Genomic DNA, 18,827 nt, shown 5'->3' on the forward strand with positions numbered 1-18,827 from the left:
GTCTTGGTGCTCCGGCCAAGTGTCAGGCCTAAGCCTCTTAGGTGAGAGAGCTGAGTTCAGGTCATTGGTCCACCAGAGACCTCCCGGCCTCACGTAATACCAAACAGCAAATGCTCTCCCAGAGATCTCCATCTCAAAGCTAAGACCCAGCTCCATTCAAAGACCAGGAAGCTACAGTGCTGGACACCCTATGCCAAACAACGAGCAAAACAGGAACACAACCCCACCCATTAGCAGAGAGGCTGCCTAAAATCATAATAAGGTCACAGACACCCCAAAACACACCACCGGACGTGGTCCTGCCCACCAGAAAGACAAGATCCAGTCTCATCCCCCAGGACGCAGGCACTAGTGCCTTCCAACAGGAAGCACACACAATCCACTGAACCAACCTTAGCCACTGGGGGCAGACACCCAAAACAGTGTGAACTATGAACCTGCAGGCTGCAAATAGGAGACCCCAAACACAGTAAGATAAGCAAAATGAGAAGACAGAGAAACACACAGCAGATGAAGGAGCAAAGTAAAAACCCACCAGACCAAACAACTGAAGAGGAAATAGGCAATCTACCTGAAAAAGAATTCAGAGTAATGATAGTAAAGATGATCCAAAATCTTGGAAATAGAATGGAGAAAATACAAGAAATATTTAACAAGGACCTAGAAGAACTAAAGAGCAAACAAAGAATAATGAACAACATAATAAATGAAAGTAAAAATTCTCTAGAAAGAATCAGTGGCAGAATAACTGAGGCAGAGGAATGGATAAGTGACCTGGAGGATAAAACAGTGGAAATAACTACCACAGAGCAGAATAAAGAAAAAACAATGATAAGAATTGAAGACAGTCTCAGAGACCTCTGGGACAACATTAAATGTGCCATAATTCGAATTTTAGGGGTCCCAGAAGAAGAAGAGAAAAAGAAAGGGACTGAGAAAATATTTGAAGAGATTATAGTGGAAAACATCCCTAATATGGGAAAGGAAATAGTTAATCAAGTCTAGGAAGCACAGAGAGTCCCATACAGGATAAATCCAAGGAGAAACATGCCAAGACACATATTAATCAAACAATCAAAAATAAAATACAAAGAAATAATATTAAAAGCAGAAGGGAAAAGCAACAAATAACATACAAGGGATTCCCCATAAGGTTAACAGCTGATCTTTCAGCAGAAACTCTGCAAGCCAGAACAGAGTGGTAGGACATATTTAAAGTGATGAAAGGGAAAAACCTACATCCAAGATTACTCTACCCAGCACATATCTCATTCATATTCAACGGAGAAATTAAAACCTTTACAGACAACCAAAAGCTAAGAAAATTCAGCACCACCAAACCAGCTTTACAAAAAATGCTAAAGGAACTTCTGTAGGCAGCAAACACAAGAGAAGGAAAAGGCCTACAGTAACAAACCAAAATCAAGTAAGAAAATGGTAATAGGGAAATAAATATCAATAATTACCTTAAATGTAAATGGATTAAATGCTCCAACCAAAAGACATAGACTGGCTGAATGGATACAAAAACTAGACCTATATATATACTCTCTACAAGAGACCCACTTCAGACCTAGGGACACATACAGACTGAAAGTGAGGGGATTGAAAAAGATATTCTATACACATAGAAATCAAAAGAAAGCTGGAGTAGCAATTCTTATATCAGACAAAATAGACTTTAAAATAAAGACGATTACAACAGACAAAGGAGGACACTACATAATGATCACGGGATCAATCAAAGAAGACGATATAACAACTGTAAATATGTATGCACCCAACATAGGAGCTCCTCAATACATAAGGCAAATGCTAGCAGCCATAAAAGGGGAAATCGAGAGTAACACAATCATAGTAGGGGACTTTAACACCCCACTTTCACCAAGGAGCAGATCATCCAAAATGAAAATAAATAAGGAAACACAAGCTTTAAATGATACATTAAACAAGATGGACTTAATTGATATTTATAGGACATTCCATCCCAAAACAACAGAATATACTCCCTTCTCAAATGCTCATGGAACATTCTGCAGGATAGATCATATCTTGGGTCACAAATCAAACCTTGGTAAATTTAAGAAAATTGAAATTGTATCAAGTATCTTTTCTAACCCCAGCACTATAAGACTAGGTATCAGTCACAGGAAATAATCTGTAAAAAATAGAAACACATGGAAGCTAAACAATACACTACTAAATAACCAAGAGATCACTGAAGAAATCAAGGAGGAAATCAGAAAATACCTAGAAACAAATGACAGTGAAAACACGATGACCCAAATCCTATGGGATGCAGCAAAAGCACTTCTAAGAGGGAATTTTATAGCAATACAGTCCTACCTCAAGAAACAAGAACTGGGCTTCCCTGGTGGCACAGTGATCAAGAGTCCACCTACCAATGCAGGGGACACGGGTTCCTGCCCTGGTCCGGGAAGATCCCACATGCCACGGAGCCACTAGGCCCGTGAGCCATGGCTGCTGAGCCTGCGCTTCCAGAGCCTGTGCTCTGCAACAGGAGAGGCCACAACAGTGAGATGCCCGCATACCGCAAAAAAAAAAAAAAAAAAAAGATAAAAAGAACCATCTCAAATAAACAACCTAACCTTACACCTAAAACAATTAGAAAAAGAAGATTAAAAAAAACCCAAAGTTTGTAGAATGAAAGAAAAGGTCAGATCAGTTAATAAATGAAAAAGAAATGAAGGAAACGATAGCAAAGATCAATAAAACTAAAAGCTGGTTCTTTGAGAAGATAAACAAAACTGATAATGCATTAGCCAGACCTATCAAGAAAAAAAAGGAAAATACTCAAATCAATAGAATTAGAAAAGAAAAAGGAGAAGTAACAACTGACACTGTAGAAATACAAAAGATTATGAGAGATTAATACAAGCAACTATATGCCAATAAAATGCACAAACTGGAAGAAATGCACAAATTCTTAGAAAACCACAACCTTCCAAGACTGAACTAGGAAGAAATAGAAAATATAAACAGACCAATCACAATAACTGAAATTGAAACTGTGATTAAAAATCTTCCAACAAACAAAAGCCCAGGACCAGATGGCTTCACAGGTGAATTCTGTCAAACATTTATAAAAGAGCTAACATCTATCCTTTTTAAACTCTTACAAAATATAGCAGAGGGAGGAAAACATCCAAACTCATTCTATGAGGCCACCATCACCCTGATACCAAAACCAGACAAAGATGTCACAAAAAAAGAAAACTACAGGCCAATATCACTGATGAACATAGATGCAAAAATCCTTAACAAAATACTAGCAAACAGAATCCAACTGGACATTAAAAGGATCATACACCATGATCAAGTGAGGTTTATCCCAAGAATGCAAGGATTCTTCAATATACACAAATCAATCAATGTGATACACTATATTAACAAATTGAAGAAAAACCATATGATCATCTCAATAGATGCAGAAAAGTGTTTGACAAAATTCAATATCCACTTATGAAAAAAAAAAAAAACCCTCCAGAAAGTAGGCATAGAGGCAACTTACCTCAACTTAATGAAGGCCATATATGACAAACCCACAGCCAGCATCATTCTCAACGGTGAAAAACTGAAACCATTTCCTCTACGATCAGGAAGAAGACAAGGTTGTCCACTCTCACCACTATTATTCAATATAGTTTTGGAAGTTTTAGCCACAGCAATCAGAGAGGAAATAGAATTAAAAGGAGTCCAAATCAGAAAAGAAGAAGTAAAGCTGTCAATGTTTGCAGATGACATGCTACTCTACACAGGGAATGCTAAAGATGCTACCAGACAACTACTAGAGCTAATCAATGAATTTGGTAAAGTAGCAGGATAAAAAATTAATGCACAGAAGTCTCTTGCATTCCTATACACTAGTGATGAAAAATCTGAAAAAGATATTAAGGAAACAGTCCCATTTACAGTTGCAAGAAAAATAATAAAATACATAGGAATAAACCTACCTAAGGAGACAAAAGACCTGTATGCAGAAAACTATAAGAAACTCATGAAAGAAATTAAAAATGATACAAGCAGATGGGGAGATATACTCTGCTCTTGGAGTGGAAGAATAAACATTGTGAAAATGACTATACTACCCAAAGCAATCTACAGATTCAGTGCAATCCCTATCAAACTACCAATGGCATTTTTTACAGAACTAGAACAAAAAATTTCACAATTTGTATGGAAACACAAAAGACCCCGAATAGCCAAAATAATCTTGAGAAAGGAAAATGGAGTTGGAGGAATCAGGCTCCCAGACTTCAGACTATACTACAAAGCTACTGTAATCAATACAGTTTGGTGCTGGCACAAAAACAGAAATATAGGTCAATGGAACAGGATAGAAAGCCCAGAGATAAACCCTCGCACATATGGTCACCTTATCTTTGATAAAGGAGACAAGAACATACAATGGAGAAAGGACAGCCACTTCAGTAAGTGGTGCTGGGAAAACTGGACAGCTACATGTAAAAGAATGAAATTAGAACGTTTCCTAATGCCATACACAAAAATAAACTTAAAATGGATTAAAGACTTAAATGTAAGGCCATATACTATAAAACTCTTAGAGGAAAAGATAGGCAGAACACTCTATGACATAAATCACAGCAAGATCCTTTTTGACCCACCTCCTAGAGAAATGGAAATAAAAACAAAAATAAATGGGACCTAATGAAACTTAAAAGTTTTTGCAAAGCAAAGGAAAGTTTAAATAAGATGAAAAGACAACCTTCAGAATGGGAGAAGATATTTGCAAATGAAGCAACTGACAAAGGATCAATTCCAAAAATTTACAAGCAGCTCAATATCAGAAAAACAAACAACCCAATCCAAAAATGGGCAGAAGACCTAAATAGACATTTCTCCATAGAAGATATACAGATTGACAACAAACACATGAAAGGATGCTCAACATCTCTAATCGTTAGAGAAATGCAAATCAGAAGTACAATGAGGTATCACCTCACACCTGTCAGAATTGTGATCATCAAAAAATCTACAAACAGTAAATGCTGGAGAGGGTGTATAGGAAAGGGAACTTTCTTGCACTGTTGGTGGGAATGTAAATTGAAAAAGCCACTATGGAGAATACTATGGAGGTTCCTTAAAATAAAAATAGAACTACCATATGACCCAGCAATCCCACTACTCAACATATACCCTGAGAAAACCATAATTTATAAAGGGTCATGTACCACAATGTTGATTGCAGCTCTATTTACTATAGCCAGGACATGGAAGCAACCTAAGTGTCCATTGACAGATGAATGGATAAAGAAGATGTGGCACATATATACAATAGAATATTACTCAGCATAAAAAGAAACTAAATTGGGTGATTTGCAGTGAGGTGGATGGACCTAGAGACTGTCATACAGAGTGATGTAAGTCAGAAAGAGAAAAACAAATATTGTATGCTAACACATATATATGGAATCTAAAAAAAAAACAATTGTTATGAAGAACGTAGGGGCAGGACAGGAATAAAGTCGCAGACATAGAGTATGGACTTGGAACACGGGAAGGGGGAAGGATAAGCTGGGATGAAGTTAGAGAGTTGCAGGGACATATATACACTACCAAATGTAAAACAGATAGCTAGTGGGAAGCAGCCGCATAGCACAGGGAGATCAGCTCGGTGCTTTGTGTCCACGTAGAGGGGTGGGATACGGAGGGTGGGAGGGAGACGAAAGAGGTAGGAGATATGGGGGTATATGTATATGTACACCTGATTCACTTTGTTATAAAGCAGAAACTAACACACCATTGTAAAGCAATTATACTCCAATAAAGATGTTAAACGACTCTACAAAGTTCTTTTTTTTTCTTTTTATGGCTGCAAATCTTGTGATGGGAAGAATATACTATCCTGGTTCACCCAATCATGTCACATGAGTCCTTAAAAATGGAAGAGGAAGGCAGAAGACTGCATCAGAGAGCTGCAGTGTTAAGAAGGACTTTCATGGCAGTTTCTGTCTTTAAAGGTGAAGAAGAGAGCCAAGGCACTTAGGCAGCCTTTAGAAGTTGCAATAGGCCTTCAGCTGATAGCCAGCAAGAAAGTGAGGACTTTTTTGTGTGGAATGACCAAGACACGGATTTTTCTCCAGAGCTTCCAGGAAATTATGCAGCTTTGTCAACACCTTGATTTTAGCTTGATGAAATGTGTATTGGACTTCTGACATCCAGAATTGAAAAGTAATAAATTTATGTCAATAAACCACTAAGTTTGTGGGTTTTTAAAAAAATTATAGCAGCAATAGCAAACAAATGCTTGTGGTTTGGTTTTTCTAATCCAATTGGAGTGCTGAATTATTGATTCCAAGTAAAGGATAAAAGGTTAACTCTGCATGTTGTAACCCCTAGATCAACCACCAAAAGTTTACATGAGGAGATATAGTCAAAAATCACAATTGATAAATTAAAATGTCACACTAAGAAAATGTTTAAATCTAAACAGTGTGGGAAAGAGGAAACAGAACAAGTAGCAGAGGAAACAAACAGGAAACAATAAAATCCTAGACCTAAGTACAAACATATCAATTATTACATTAAATGTAAATGGTCTAAACAAACCAACTACAAAGTAGAGATTGTCAGAATGGATTTAAACAGCAAGAAGAGAACTGTTTTAACTGTGACATGTATACAAAAAACAATAGTTCAGTACTGGCACAAAAACAGAAATAAATATCAATGGAACAGGATAGAAAGCCCAGAAATAAACCCATGCACCTATGGGCAATTAATTTATGACAAAGATGGGAAGACTGTAAAATGGAGGAAAGACAGTCTTTCAATAAATGTTGCTGGGTAAAAGGGACAACTACACGTAAAAAAATGAAACTAGAACATTCTTTAACACCATACAGAAAAATACACTCAAAATGGACTAAAGACCTAGATGTAAGACCAGATACTATAAAATTCTAAGAGGAAAACATAGGTAGAACACTCTTTGACATAAATCGCAGCAATGTCTTTTTCTGTCTCCCAGAGTAATGGAAAAAAACAAAAAAGAAATGAGACCTAATTAAACTCAAAAGCTTTTGCACAGCAAAGGAAATCATAAAGAAAACAAAAAGACAATCCACAGAATGGGAGAAAATATTTGCAAACAATGCAACTGACAAGGAATTAGTCTCCAAAATTTACAAACAGCTCATGCAGCTCAATATCAAAACAACAAACAACCCAATCAAAAAATGGGCAGAAAACCTAAAGAGACATTTCTCCAAATAAGACATACAGATGGCCAAGAGGCACATGAAAAGATGCTCAACATCACTAATTATTAGAGAAATGCAAATCAAAACTACAGTGAGGTATCACCTCACACCAGTCAGAATGGCCATCATCAAAAAATCTGCAAACAATAAATGCTGGAGAGGGTGTGGAGGAAAGGGAACCCTCTTACACTGTTGGTGGCAATGTAAATTGGTACAGCCACTATGGAGAACAGTATGGAGGTTCCTTAAAAAACTAAAAATAGAGCTACCATATGATTCAGCAATCCCACTTTTGCATATATATCTGGAGAAAAACATGGTTTGAAAGGAGACATGCACCGCAGTGTTCAGTGCAGCACTGTTTACAATAGCCAAGACGTGGAAGCAACCTAAATATCCATCGACAGATGGCTGGATAAAGAAGATGTGATACATATATACAATGGAATATTACTCAGCCATTAAAAAGAATGAAATAATGCCATTTGCAGCAACATGGATGGACCTGGAGATTATCATACTAAGTGAAGCAGGTCAGACAGAGAAAGACAAATAGCATACGATATTGCTTATATGCAGAATCTAAAAAATATGATACAAATGAACTTATTTACAAAACAGAAACAGACTCACAGACTTAGAGACATGAACTTATGAACTTACGGTTACCGGAGTGGGGGGGTGGGGGGAAGGGTTGTGGAGAAGGATAGATTGGGAGTTTGGGATTAACATGTACACACTGCCATATTTAAAATAAAATGCCTTTCCATGAATAAAAATAAAAGAAAAACAACAGACCTTCAGAATACAGAAGCAAAGACTGACATAACTGAAAGGAGAAATAGACAAATTCACAGTTATAGCTAAAATACGAACACCTGTTCAATAATAACAAGTAGTAGAATATAAAAGAACTAAACTGTCAACCAACTAGATCTAATAGATATCTATGTAACACTCCATTAAATGCAGATTGACTAAAAATATTTCTAGATGAACAGAGAAACAATCGTTTTGAGCATATTTGCAAGTTAAACTATAAGATGTGAATTAAATAATGTACTTGTGTCTTGCTAATGTGAAATACAAATTTATGTTTAGAGTAGCAGTTTTAAAAGCAGCATAGAGTTGTAAAATACTTAAAAATTTTAAAGCAGGAATGACCCAGGATGAAATGAATTTAAAAGCTGGGTAACATTGTAATATTAAATATTTACTCTGTGTGAAGCATTATTCTAAGTACTTTTTATGGACTAACTCATTCAGTCCTCACAAGATCCCTATGAGGTAGTTATATTTAAACTTATGTATAAAAATGGAAATTATAATGAGACAGCTCTTAAGTAACTTGATTTAAGATATCAAAATATGACCTTATGATAGTATTATCAGTAGTAATAAAAAGTAGCTTTTCCTGACTGAACACTTTCTCTGTATCAGATACTCAGACACTGGGGCTTAACACTTTATCTCATTTTGTCTATAAACTAGGTGATACAATCCCCAGTGGATAGGTGAAAAAATTGAGACTTAGTGTGATAGTACACCTAAGTAGAACATAAAAAAGTAAAATTCCAACCTGTGGAGTCTGTCTCTAGAATCCATTCATCTCCGCATTGCCTACTGAAGATAACAAGTTCATCCTGGGATGCTGTAGAGCTGTAGAGTCATATTGTCCTGATCTTCAGAAGGCAGTGACTTCCCAATGACTGAATATCCTGGGCTGGGTACAAATGCATGAAGTCCTTGATTTTTGAAAATGCTTTTTGCCATGGTTCTTGGTCTTTTTTGTCCTCAACCAAATGTGGCAATGTGAGTACAGGCCAAATTAGAGTGACTTGATCACACTGTACTTTTTCATATTGGAAAGATTTATTCTGAGGCACTTGACACAGAGAATAAGGGTTATTGCTCCAAATTTGATTTTAATCTGGTTCCTAATGCGTCCGCCATGTTATATCTTAAATTACTTCCTTTCTTGCATGGCATTCACCATAATGTATCATATTTGTCTGTGAAGCATTCCTATCACTCACACCCAACTGTTCGTGGGAAACATTTTCTCTAAATCTTTCATTCTCAAGCTGCAGCTCTGAAGGTGGCTTTTCTTAAGATTTCCATTCTAGAAGTTTTGCCAGTTCTTCTGATCTGGTACACTGGAATAAGGGCAGACCTCTCACTCTTATTTTAATATAAATTTTAAAGATACTAGATGGAATCCTAGTTGATATGAGCAGTTGTTTGTCCTTCAAAGTGCACACTTAACTCTTGAAGGGAAGATGATAAGCTTAAAGCAGGATTGACAAACTACAGTCTGCTGCCTGTTTTTATAAATAAAGTTTTATTGGAACACAGGTACACTCTTTCATTTTGGTATTATCTATGTTTCCTTTGGTGTCACAACAACAGAGTTGAGTAGTTTGACCACCATCTCACGCTCAAAGTCTACAATATTTACTAACTGGCCTTGTACTGAAATTGTTTGCTGACTCTGGGTTTAGAGACATAGAAAGGGATTCCCTTGAACATACTGGTTAAAAGATGCTGTTATTTTTCTAGTAAATGTCTTTTGCTCTGCTTTCTCTTGAGAGGAGATAAGAAAGAAGCCTTCTTATTTACTTTTTATTTTTATTCCTGTTTTTTTTCAAGGTTTAATAAGGTATAATTGACAAATAAAAATTGCATATATTTAAGGTATACAGTGGTCAATTTAATATACATTACAAAATGAGTACCACAATCAAGTTAATTAATATCTCCATCACCTCATATACTTACCATTTTTATGTGTGTGTGTGTGTGCTGAGAACACCTAAGATCTACTCTCTTAGCAAATTTCAAAAATACATGGTGATTATAAAAATAAAAAAGAAAAAGATGAGTGTTGGCCAGGGTGTGGCGAATAGGGAACATTTACACACTGTTGGTGGAAATATACATTGGTCTAGTTATTATGGAAAACAATATGGAAGTTCCTTAAACAACGAAAAACTAGAATTAAACCAGCTATCCCATTTCTGGGTATATATTCAAAGGAAATGAAATCAGTATCTCCAAGAGATATCTGCATCCCTTTTCACTGCAGCATCATTCACAGTAGCCAAAATTTGGAAAAAAACCTAGGTGGCCATTGAAGCATGAATAGATAAAGAAAATGTGGTATATACAGTGGGATATTAGTTAGTCATAAAAAGAAGGAAATTCTGTCATTTGCAGCAACAAAGATGAACCTGGAGTGCAATGAGTGAAATAAGCCAAACACAGAAAACAGTCTTTTAATGTCACATTTTTTGTGTCAACCTTATAGTTTCATGCGTTCATTGCTCTAACTTTTCTGTAACTACTCTGATAAAAAGATCTTAAAAATTCAGTTCCATAAGAATGCTTTTCCTGATATTTGTAGATGTTACCAATCAAATGTTTCGATCTTGATCACTTAATGGAAGGGTAAGATTCTTGAGTCATGTTTTCCACTTTGATGTGCCCTGACAGCAACTTCATGTTCTTTCTTTTTGTCTTCTCTTTCCTAGGAAGGGCCTGTAGAGACGCACTCTTTCCCAGAGTGACTTCCTGGGTCTTCATGCAGCCATGGATCTGGATAAACCTTCTGTCTGGGACTCGTTAAAACAGCGGACCAGGCCTTTGTTAATCAACCTGAGCAAGAGGAAGGTGAAAAAGAACTCAGACAAACCCCTGGACTTACGGGCCAGGCATTGTCTGGACCGTCGCCTCAGCCTCTCCGTCCCTGACCTCCTGGAGGCTGAGGCCTTGGCCCCCGAGGGGCGGCCTTACTCCCGGCCCCAGTCGTCCTACACCTCGGTGCCTAGCAGCCTGTCGACGGCAGGGATCGTTCCCAAAAGTAGCAGTAGCTCTTTGAAACAGTCTGAAGAAGAATTGGAATGGAGCCAGGAAGAAGCAGGCCACTTCCATGTAGTGGAAACAGACTCGCAGGAGACCTATGCCTCTCCTGCCGAGGACAGGAGGGCTTCCAGCAATGGCATCTTTGATGTGCTCCAGAAAACTCCCCTTGGAGAGGATGCGCCAGAAGGGCCAGAGGTGAGACCAGGGCTGGGCATTTTCCTGTTTGTCTGTCTTTTTTCTTTTTTTAAAAGTGTATTCAGTGCCCTTGAAAAATTTGGTTAGGATTTATTTTTGTGGTTAGCTTGCATGGAGAGGATGTCATTTATAAGAATTTAAACGAAGGTAATATTGATTGTACCAAGTGTTCCCATTTGTTTGGGGGTTGATCTCTATGTCTTTTAAAAGTATTACAAATAACCTTCCTAGAATACTTCAAGGCATTAAAAGCCCTGTTGGATGAGTTTTCCTTTTTCCATCTCCTGGCAAAGAAATCAAGAGCATAACTTTAACTTTTTGCTGAAATGTGTGTCTGTTTCTATCTCTCTGTCTCCACTACCCACAGACAAAAAAGCATATTCACATTCCTAAGAAATGTAAGAATATGTGTCTCCTTTTGACTGCCAGAGAGTTGGAACTCTCTTCTCCTTCACAAGTACGTACCTGCGTGAGTGTCTGCTCCTGTGCACACTTACCTGTGGGCAACTTCACTTGCCTCCTCTAAAAATGAAAAGAAAGCCAAATATTAAAGGAAACAAATTCTTATCAATTCAGTGATTTTTGTAAAGCTTTAGTATTTCTATAAGGTAAAAATAACCAAATATAATTATGCGGCAAATATTATATTTCTAGGATGAATTTAATTTAAACGTAATCATCAGATGACCAACTATAACTACAAGGATAATCGGTTTAATAAGTTTTTTAAAAAAATCTTACATTTATGGCACTGGAAGTAGGTTCCAGTGTTGAGGCAATGGCTTAATTTTTTTATATTCTAGGTTAGTGTTATAATTATGGACAAAACTGGTTATTCCACTAGGAATTTTGATTTTATTTTTAGAACCAAAGCCTCTTAATTATGCCATACAATTAGATTTCACTGGGGAGTGGGACTGTGGATATTTGAAGACCATATTCTTTCAGAAGCATTATTATGTTAAGATACCATTAACCATTAAATGACTTAACTATTAGTTTCATAACCATTAACATTTGTGAAATTATTTTTCTAACATTTTTTTATGATGTTTACTGTTATTTGTAAATTTGAAATATATTTTTCCACTAATCAAAATATAAATTAAGTGAATTTTTAAACGTAGTTCCTAATTCATAGTTTAGTATGAAGGAGGTAAGATGTTAAATTGTATACTAATGTTAATCTTTATCTTCTTGTTACTTATTAACTGACCAGAAAAAAAATAGGAGGGCTTCTTGGCCTTGATAGGCTAACAAACTCAAGTTAGAGTAAGTTGTTTTAAAAGTTAGTGCTGTTAAACTATTTCGCTGACTATAAATATTTAATGCCTGCTCTAACTCGGGCATCATAAAGATTCTATTGGAAATAAGAGATGGATAAGAATGTGACCCTGCCTTCAAGTTGTGATCTATTAGGACATAGCTTAATTGTAGCATAAGAGGCAAAGAGATATTGGGGCTGGCTGTCTGTACAAAACATTCAAGCCTTTCTCCTGGCAGCTCAGAGGTTGGAGGAGATCATATGTGGGGATCCAAGGGCTTGTCATGTGTGAGACAGTGTTCAAGTTGGCACAGAGGATAAGTAGGATTTGATAGGTGAGGAAATATGACAAACACAGGCCTGAAGTGTGGATGGGTGGTGGTCAAGGGTGGTGAGCATTCTGCTCTTTCTTGAATGAAGGCTGGAGGGCTTTCTGACATGACGTGTATCTGCAGTGACTGTGGGCTGTGCTGAGGGCTGTCAGTGATGTGATGGTGGAGGATGGATGGTTTGCAGATGGGTGGTAGTGGTTATTTTCTCTTCTCCAGCTAAATGCAGAAGAGCTTGGAATGTGCAGTCCTTTAGGTTATTCTGAGTAGTGTGATTTAACTCAGCCATTAAACAAACAAACAAACAACAACAACTAAAAACTTCTTTCTTGAAAAAGAATCTGCTTCTCTTCTCCTGCCCTAAAATAATTGACATAGACAGACTGAGTCTGCCTTCCGTGGCCCCTCATTGCCATTTATCTGCTTGGTGAGCTGTTTGCAGAGGATGGAGAGACAGGGCTGTAGCTCATCAGGCCTGTAGCATCACTTGTGGTCAGGTGTACTATCTCACCTACCCACTGCTCCTCCCCCGTTCCTCTCCCTCCCCCTGTATTGGGTGGGCTGCTCCCACTACCTGAGGATCCAGTTCATCACTTGGCACAGAAGTTAGCCCCTCCCTTGCTTCTCTTTTGCACTAGGCTATGTTAATTTTCGGGTGGTGTGACTGGGGAAGTCTTGTCTAACTTGTCTTTGCTCAGGGCCCAGCTCCGTGCCTGGCCCATGGTATGTGCTCCATCAATGTTTTTTTAATAGAGAAATCAATGATGGCAGTGTGTGCATTCATAGGGCTTTTCTTAGTGTCTTCTCTTTGACTTCTCTTCAGTTTATGATTTAAAGTCAGCATTATTTTGTGCTGTTGGAAAAAACTCATCATACCATCAAGGAACTCTTTTTATATAGTATTGACTGAAGATATAGAGAGATTTAGACAGGTGTAGAGCCCAAGTTGAATACTCATTTAAAATCTGAATTTATTATCTATGAATTAAAACATTTTTTATTGAAGTATAGTTAATTTGCAGTGTTGTGTTAATTTCTGCTGTGCAGCAAAGTGATTCAGTTATACATATATATGTACATATATACACATTCTTTTTAAAAATATTCTTTTCAATTGTAGTTTGTCATAGGATATTGAATATAGTTCTCTATACTATACAGTAGGACCTTGTTTTTTATCCATTCTCTATATAAAAGCTTACATCTGCTAACCCCAACCTCCCACCTCTTCCCTCCCCCAAACCCCTCCCCCTTAGCAACCACAAGTCTGTTCTTTATGTATTTTTAAAATGAATGGAAATCCTTCCATGTCTCTGCAAATGGCACAATTTCGTTCCTTTTTATGGCTGAGTCATATTCCATTGTACATATGTACCACATCTTCTTTATCCATTCCTCTGTTTATGGACATTTAGGTTGCTTCCATGACCTGGCTATTGTAAATAGTGCAGCAGTGAACACTGGGGTGCATGTATCTTTTTGAATTTTGGTTTTCTCTGGGTATATACCCAGGAGTGGGATTGCTGGGTCACATGGTAGTTTTTGTGCCATTTGCAGAGACATGGATGGACCTAGAGATTGTCATACAGAGTGAAGTAAGTCAGAAAGTGAAAAACAAATATCGTATAATATCACATATGTGGAATATAGAAAAATGGTACAGATGAACTTATTTGCAAAGCAGAAATAGAGACATAGATGAACATAGAGAACCAACATATGGATACCAAGGGGGGAAGGGGGGTGGGATGAACTGGGAGATTGGGACTGACATATATACACTACTATGTATAAAATATACACAGGGAACTCTATTCAGTGCTCTGTGGTGACCTAAATGAGAAGGAAATCCAAAAAAAGATATATATATACACACACACATACATATAGCTGATTTACTTTGTGGTATAGGAGAAACTAACACAACATTGTAAAGCAACTATACTCCAATAAAAATTATTAAAAAAATAAAATGAATGGAAGCCCTGCTGAATTCCTGTCATCTGTGAGTTCTGGAGTTGGTTAGTCCTTGTCTCAGATCTGGTTTATCTGTTTCTTCCTAATGAAGAGCAAACAAAGTTCTACGGCTTTCATGAAATGGGGGAGGTAATGAGGAAGAAGGTAGGGATTGGCATGTGACAAGCCCAGGGGACAATGAGTTTAATAGGATGTTTGCCAGTATCCTTGGTGTAACTTATTTCATGTGGAGCTTTCCAGAGGGGGGTGAGAGATGGAACATCTGTGGTCTGAGGCACCCATGGGGGTTTGTCTCACGTTTTAGTGCCCGATGCCTTGGTGCCAGGTTGAGCTTCAGCAGTATTGCCTGAATGTCCTGCAGTCACTTTCTAGTCCTGCCAGTGTCAGCAAAGGAAATGAAGTGTTGGCTGACAGTTACGGGGGAAAGAATTTGAGGCAAAGAAATTTAAGTGTGAGGGAAGAGGAATAATGGATATGAGAATGTAGAGACCAGGTGGAGACTGGAATAGTCAGTGCAGGTGCTCCAACCATCCATAAAACCAAAACGGGAGGAGGTAGGTTTAGAATAAACGACACACTGGTAGAAGGGGTTCTCTAGACTCTCTCTCTCTTTTTTTTTTTAAATTAATTTTTATTGGAGTATAGTTGCTTTACAGTGTTACGTTAGTTTCTACTGTATAGCAAAATGAATCAGCTGTATGTATACATATAGCACCTCTTTTTTGGATTTCCTTCCCATTTAGGTCACCACAGAGCATTAAGTAGAGTTCCCTGTGCTATACAGCTGGTTCTCATTAGTTGTCTATTTTATACATAGTAGTGTGTATATGTCAGTCCCAATCTCCCAATTTATCCCACCACCACTTCCCCCTTGGTATCCATACATTTCATCTCTGTGTCTGTGTCTCTATCTCTGCTTTGCAAGTAAGGTTATCTATACCATTTTTATAGATTCCACATATATGAGTTAATATACAATATTTGTTTTCCTCTTTCTGGCTTACTTCACTCCGTATGACACTCTCTACGTCCATCCACGTCTTTACAAATGACCCAATTTCATTCCTTTTTATGACTGAGTAATATTCCATTGTATATATGTACCAACTCTTCTTTATCCATTCATCTGTCGATGGACATTTAGGTTGCTTCCATGTCTCCAGACTCTTTCTTGAGCCCTGGATTCATATTGTACTTGATACCCCACAGAACCCTTGTCTCATGACAGAATTCACTGTCTACCTGGAGTTCCCCCCAGATACAGACCATCGTTTCTTGGCAACATTGCCATTATTCACCTATTTGTTCAAGAGGAAAAAAAACTGAGTCATGCTGGACTGTTTTACTTCCTTTACTTCTAATGTTCTATGAAATTTTCATTTATCCATGTTACACCTTCTCCTCCCTTTTTTCTTCCTTCCTCTCATCTTTCAAGGCCCAGCTGAAATCTTCCTTCTCTGTGGTGCTTTTCCCAACTCTACAGTCAATATGACCCTCCTGCCTTCATTTGCAAGCATCGCTACTTTTACTGTTGCTGAGCGCTGACTTCATCCTGCTTTCTGTACAAGTCTGTAGAGAGAAAGGGATTAGAACAGGTAGAGGAGGTCAAGATGTGAAGGCATATTGGTGCTGGGCAAGAGTGTCATTGGATAAGACCCTAAGAAGGTCACAAGTTCCAAGACCTGTATTAACTGTCCAGTGGCCCCCTGGCTCTGAGGACCGACTCATGATAAACAAATGATCATGGGACTAAGCTGCAAATGACAATCACAACTAATTTTTAGTGCGAATTAAGTACTATATAAACTCTGATGCTCATTTTGACATTAATAGCTCATTGTTTCAAGGCTGTCAAGTTACTTTGGAAGCCAGATCACAATCAACACCTACTTCATTAACTTTCTGGGAAAAATAATTATTTCAGGGCCTGGAAATACTTGAAAAATCCATGTTAGGTGTATTAACTCCCTGAAGTCAGCTTACATGAGAAGTCACATAGAGTCAGGACATTGCTCTATGAATCACTGAACGGACAACGGGTAGGTTCTACACTGGTGTGCTGTCCATTTCACAGGAGGGATTGAGCTGTAGATGAGAACTTGACACACAGTTTGTTTGCTAGGACCCATTGCATCCATCTCCACATGCCAACCTGCTTTGCCAATGAAGCCGAGATTCCTAAAGTCCTGTGGGATAGGCTTCCTCTTCCCTCCATAGGGTTCAAATGGGCAGGTCCAAACTTTTATCTAGGCTTCCTTGCAGGACCTCTCCCTTTTTGTGGTTGACATGTCATTTTATTAACAACTATTACCATAGTTGTATGTTGTCACTTTTACTCAGCCTGATGGCCTATCACGGTTGCCTGACAACCAGATTGTCTCCAGTAGGTGGCTGTGTATGTCCCACCTCTGATGGGCAAAAGGTAGTCTTACCGTTTCATTTCCATTTGTCTCATCACCAAGACTTGGGGCTTAGGAGGCAGTTAGGGCATCTCACCCTACTGCCAAACACCACCACCACCTTGTATTTGGTTAGTTGTGTAGAAGTCAGCCTCTCTTGTCAGATTGGAAGCTGTCTTCTTCTCCCAGCCTTTTTGTAAACCTTGCTTATGTAAAATACTTTGATTCACTTTGTGTCTGAAGTTGACTGCTAGGTGCTGTGGGGCCATAAGAAATTCAGTTTGGTTGGGGAAGGTGGTGATACATGGAGGCCCTGAGTGGGTAGATGAGTTCTGAAGGAGTTCTCCAATGTCAGATTCAATATGAAGAAACTAAAATTAAGGAGACTCAGAGGGAGAGTAGCTTATTTTTCCTTCTTTTCTTCTTATCTTGCTATTTTTTTCTTACTTCCTTCTCGTGTCAGCATTCTCCCCGCCAGTAGTTATTTTGCAAGATACTTTCTCATGCCTTGGAAAATCAGTTAAGTGTTTAGAGAATACAGAGAGTCCCCTCTGGTTCTCATCTCCAGTGTTGATGATGGAATTGAGATTAGATGAGGTACTGGAAACAGTGACCAACACGACGAGGCAGTCTCTAGAGAGTGCTAGATAACCAACCAGTTGAGGTGAGAGGGGAGTGGTTGCTCTGAGTATGTGGTCGGAAAGGCCTGAAGAGGATGTGTTTTGAGGTTAAGACCCAAGTGGTTGGGGAGTAAATCCGAGTAGTTACGGTTGCTGTTCATGATGCTAGCAAAATAGAATGCCCTTAGCCCAGTACATGGCAGTCACAAGTGCCTAACAAGGACTCACTGCTATGATTATGGTTGTATTTATTACCGTTATTATTTTTATCGTTACCTTTTCAGCATGAAATTGAGGGCCAAGGAGGTTGAATGACTTGCCTAATGTTATCCAGCTAGTAAGTGTCAGAGCCAGGATCTAAATCCAGTACTGTTTGAATCCAAAGCCTGTGCATAAAACTGTGTACATTAGGGCTTTAGAGAAATGCACATCTGCATGTTGGGAGAACTCAGAGCTGGTAATCTAAAAAATGTTGATCATCAAGGGAAGATGTATGTTTTTCTTTGTCCACTGTGCCCTTTTTAAATGCAGGGATAATTATGGTGGTGGAATGGCTTATTATCATGGTCTATAGCCAGTAATCCTGAATGGAAGGATTATTACCATCCCTGCCCCACCATCCATGTAATCCCACAATGGGGTACATCCTTCCCTAACACTTTATTTGACAGTTGGAATTTTAAACAACTCGCTTTGGTGCAAGTTTAAGTGGATGAGCTGAGTGGTTTAGAGAAGTACCCTGTTGGGATAGTTCCAGAAACTGCTTGGCAACCACAGAGCTTCAGTTTAGTGACCACAGAGAAGCAAAATGACAAACCAGAGAGGAGAGGAAACAACCTACGGCTTTCAGAATTAAACAAGTGCGTCAATTTCTCTACACTTCAATTATGTGTTCTTTACTACTTTTATTTTGTCTCAGAAATCATTGCTCAACATAA

General features: G+C 38.2%; 1 protein-coding gene across 6 annotated transcripts in view; it reads left to right on the forward strand.

The window, feature by feature from the left end:
- MCTP2 (multiple C2 and transmembrane domain containing 2) overlaps positions 1 to 18,827 on the forward strand; it is a 251,996-nt gene that overhangs the window by 49,908 nt on the left and 183,261 nt on the right. For all 6 annotated transcript variants that reach the window (XM_079914839.1, XM_079914836.1, XM_079914835.1 and 3 more), the window contains one exon: positions 10,775 to 11,300. In XM_079914839.1, the coding sequence (XP_079770965.1) occupies positions 10,833 to 11,300 (468 nt within the window). In that variant the 5' untranslated portion in view covers positions 10,775 to 10,832. The remainder of the gene's footprint in view (positions 1 to 10,774; positions 11,301 to 18,827) is intronic.

Source organism: Stenella coeruleoalba, assembly GCF_951394435.1.
Source record: "Stenella coeruleoalba genome assembly, chromosome: 2".
In the NCBI taxonomy this organism is placed as follows: domain Eukaryota; kingdom Metazoa; phylum Chordata; class Mammalia; order Artiodactyla; family Delphinidae; genus Stenella; species Stenella coeruleoalba.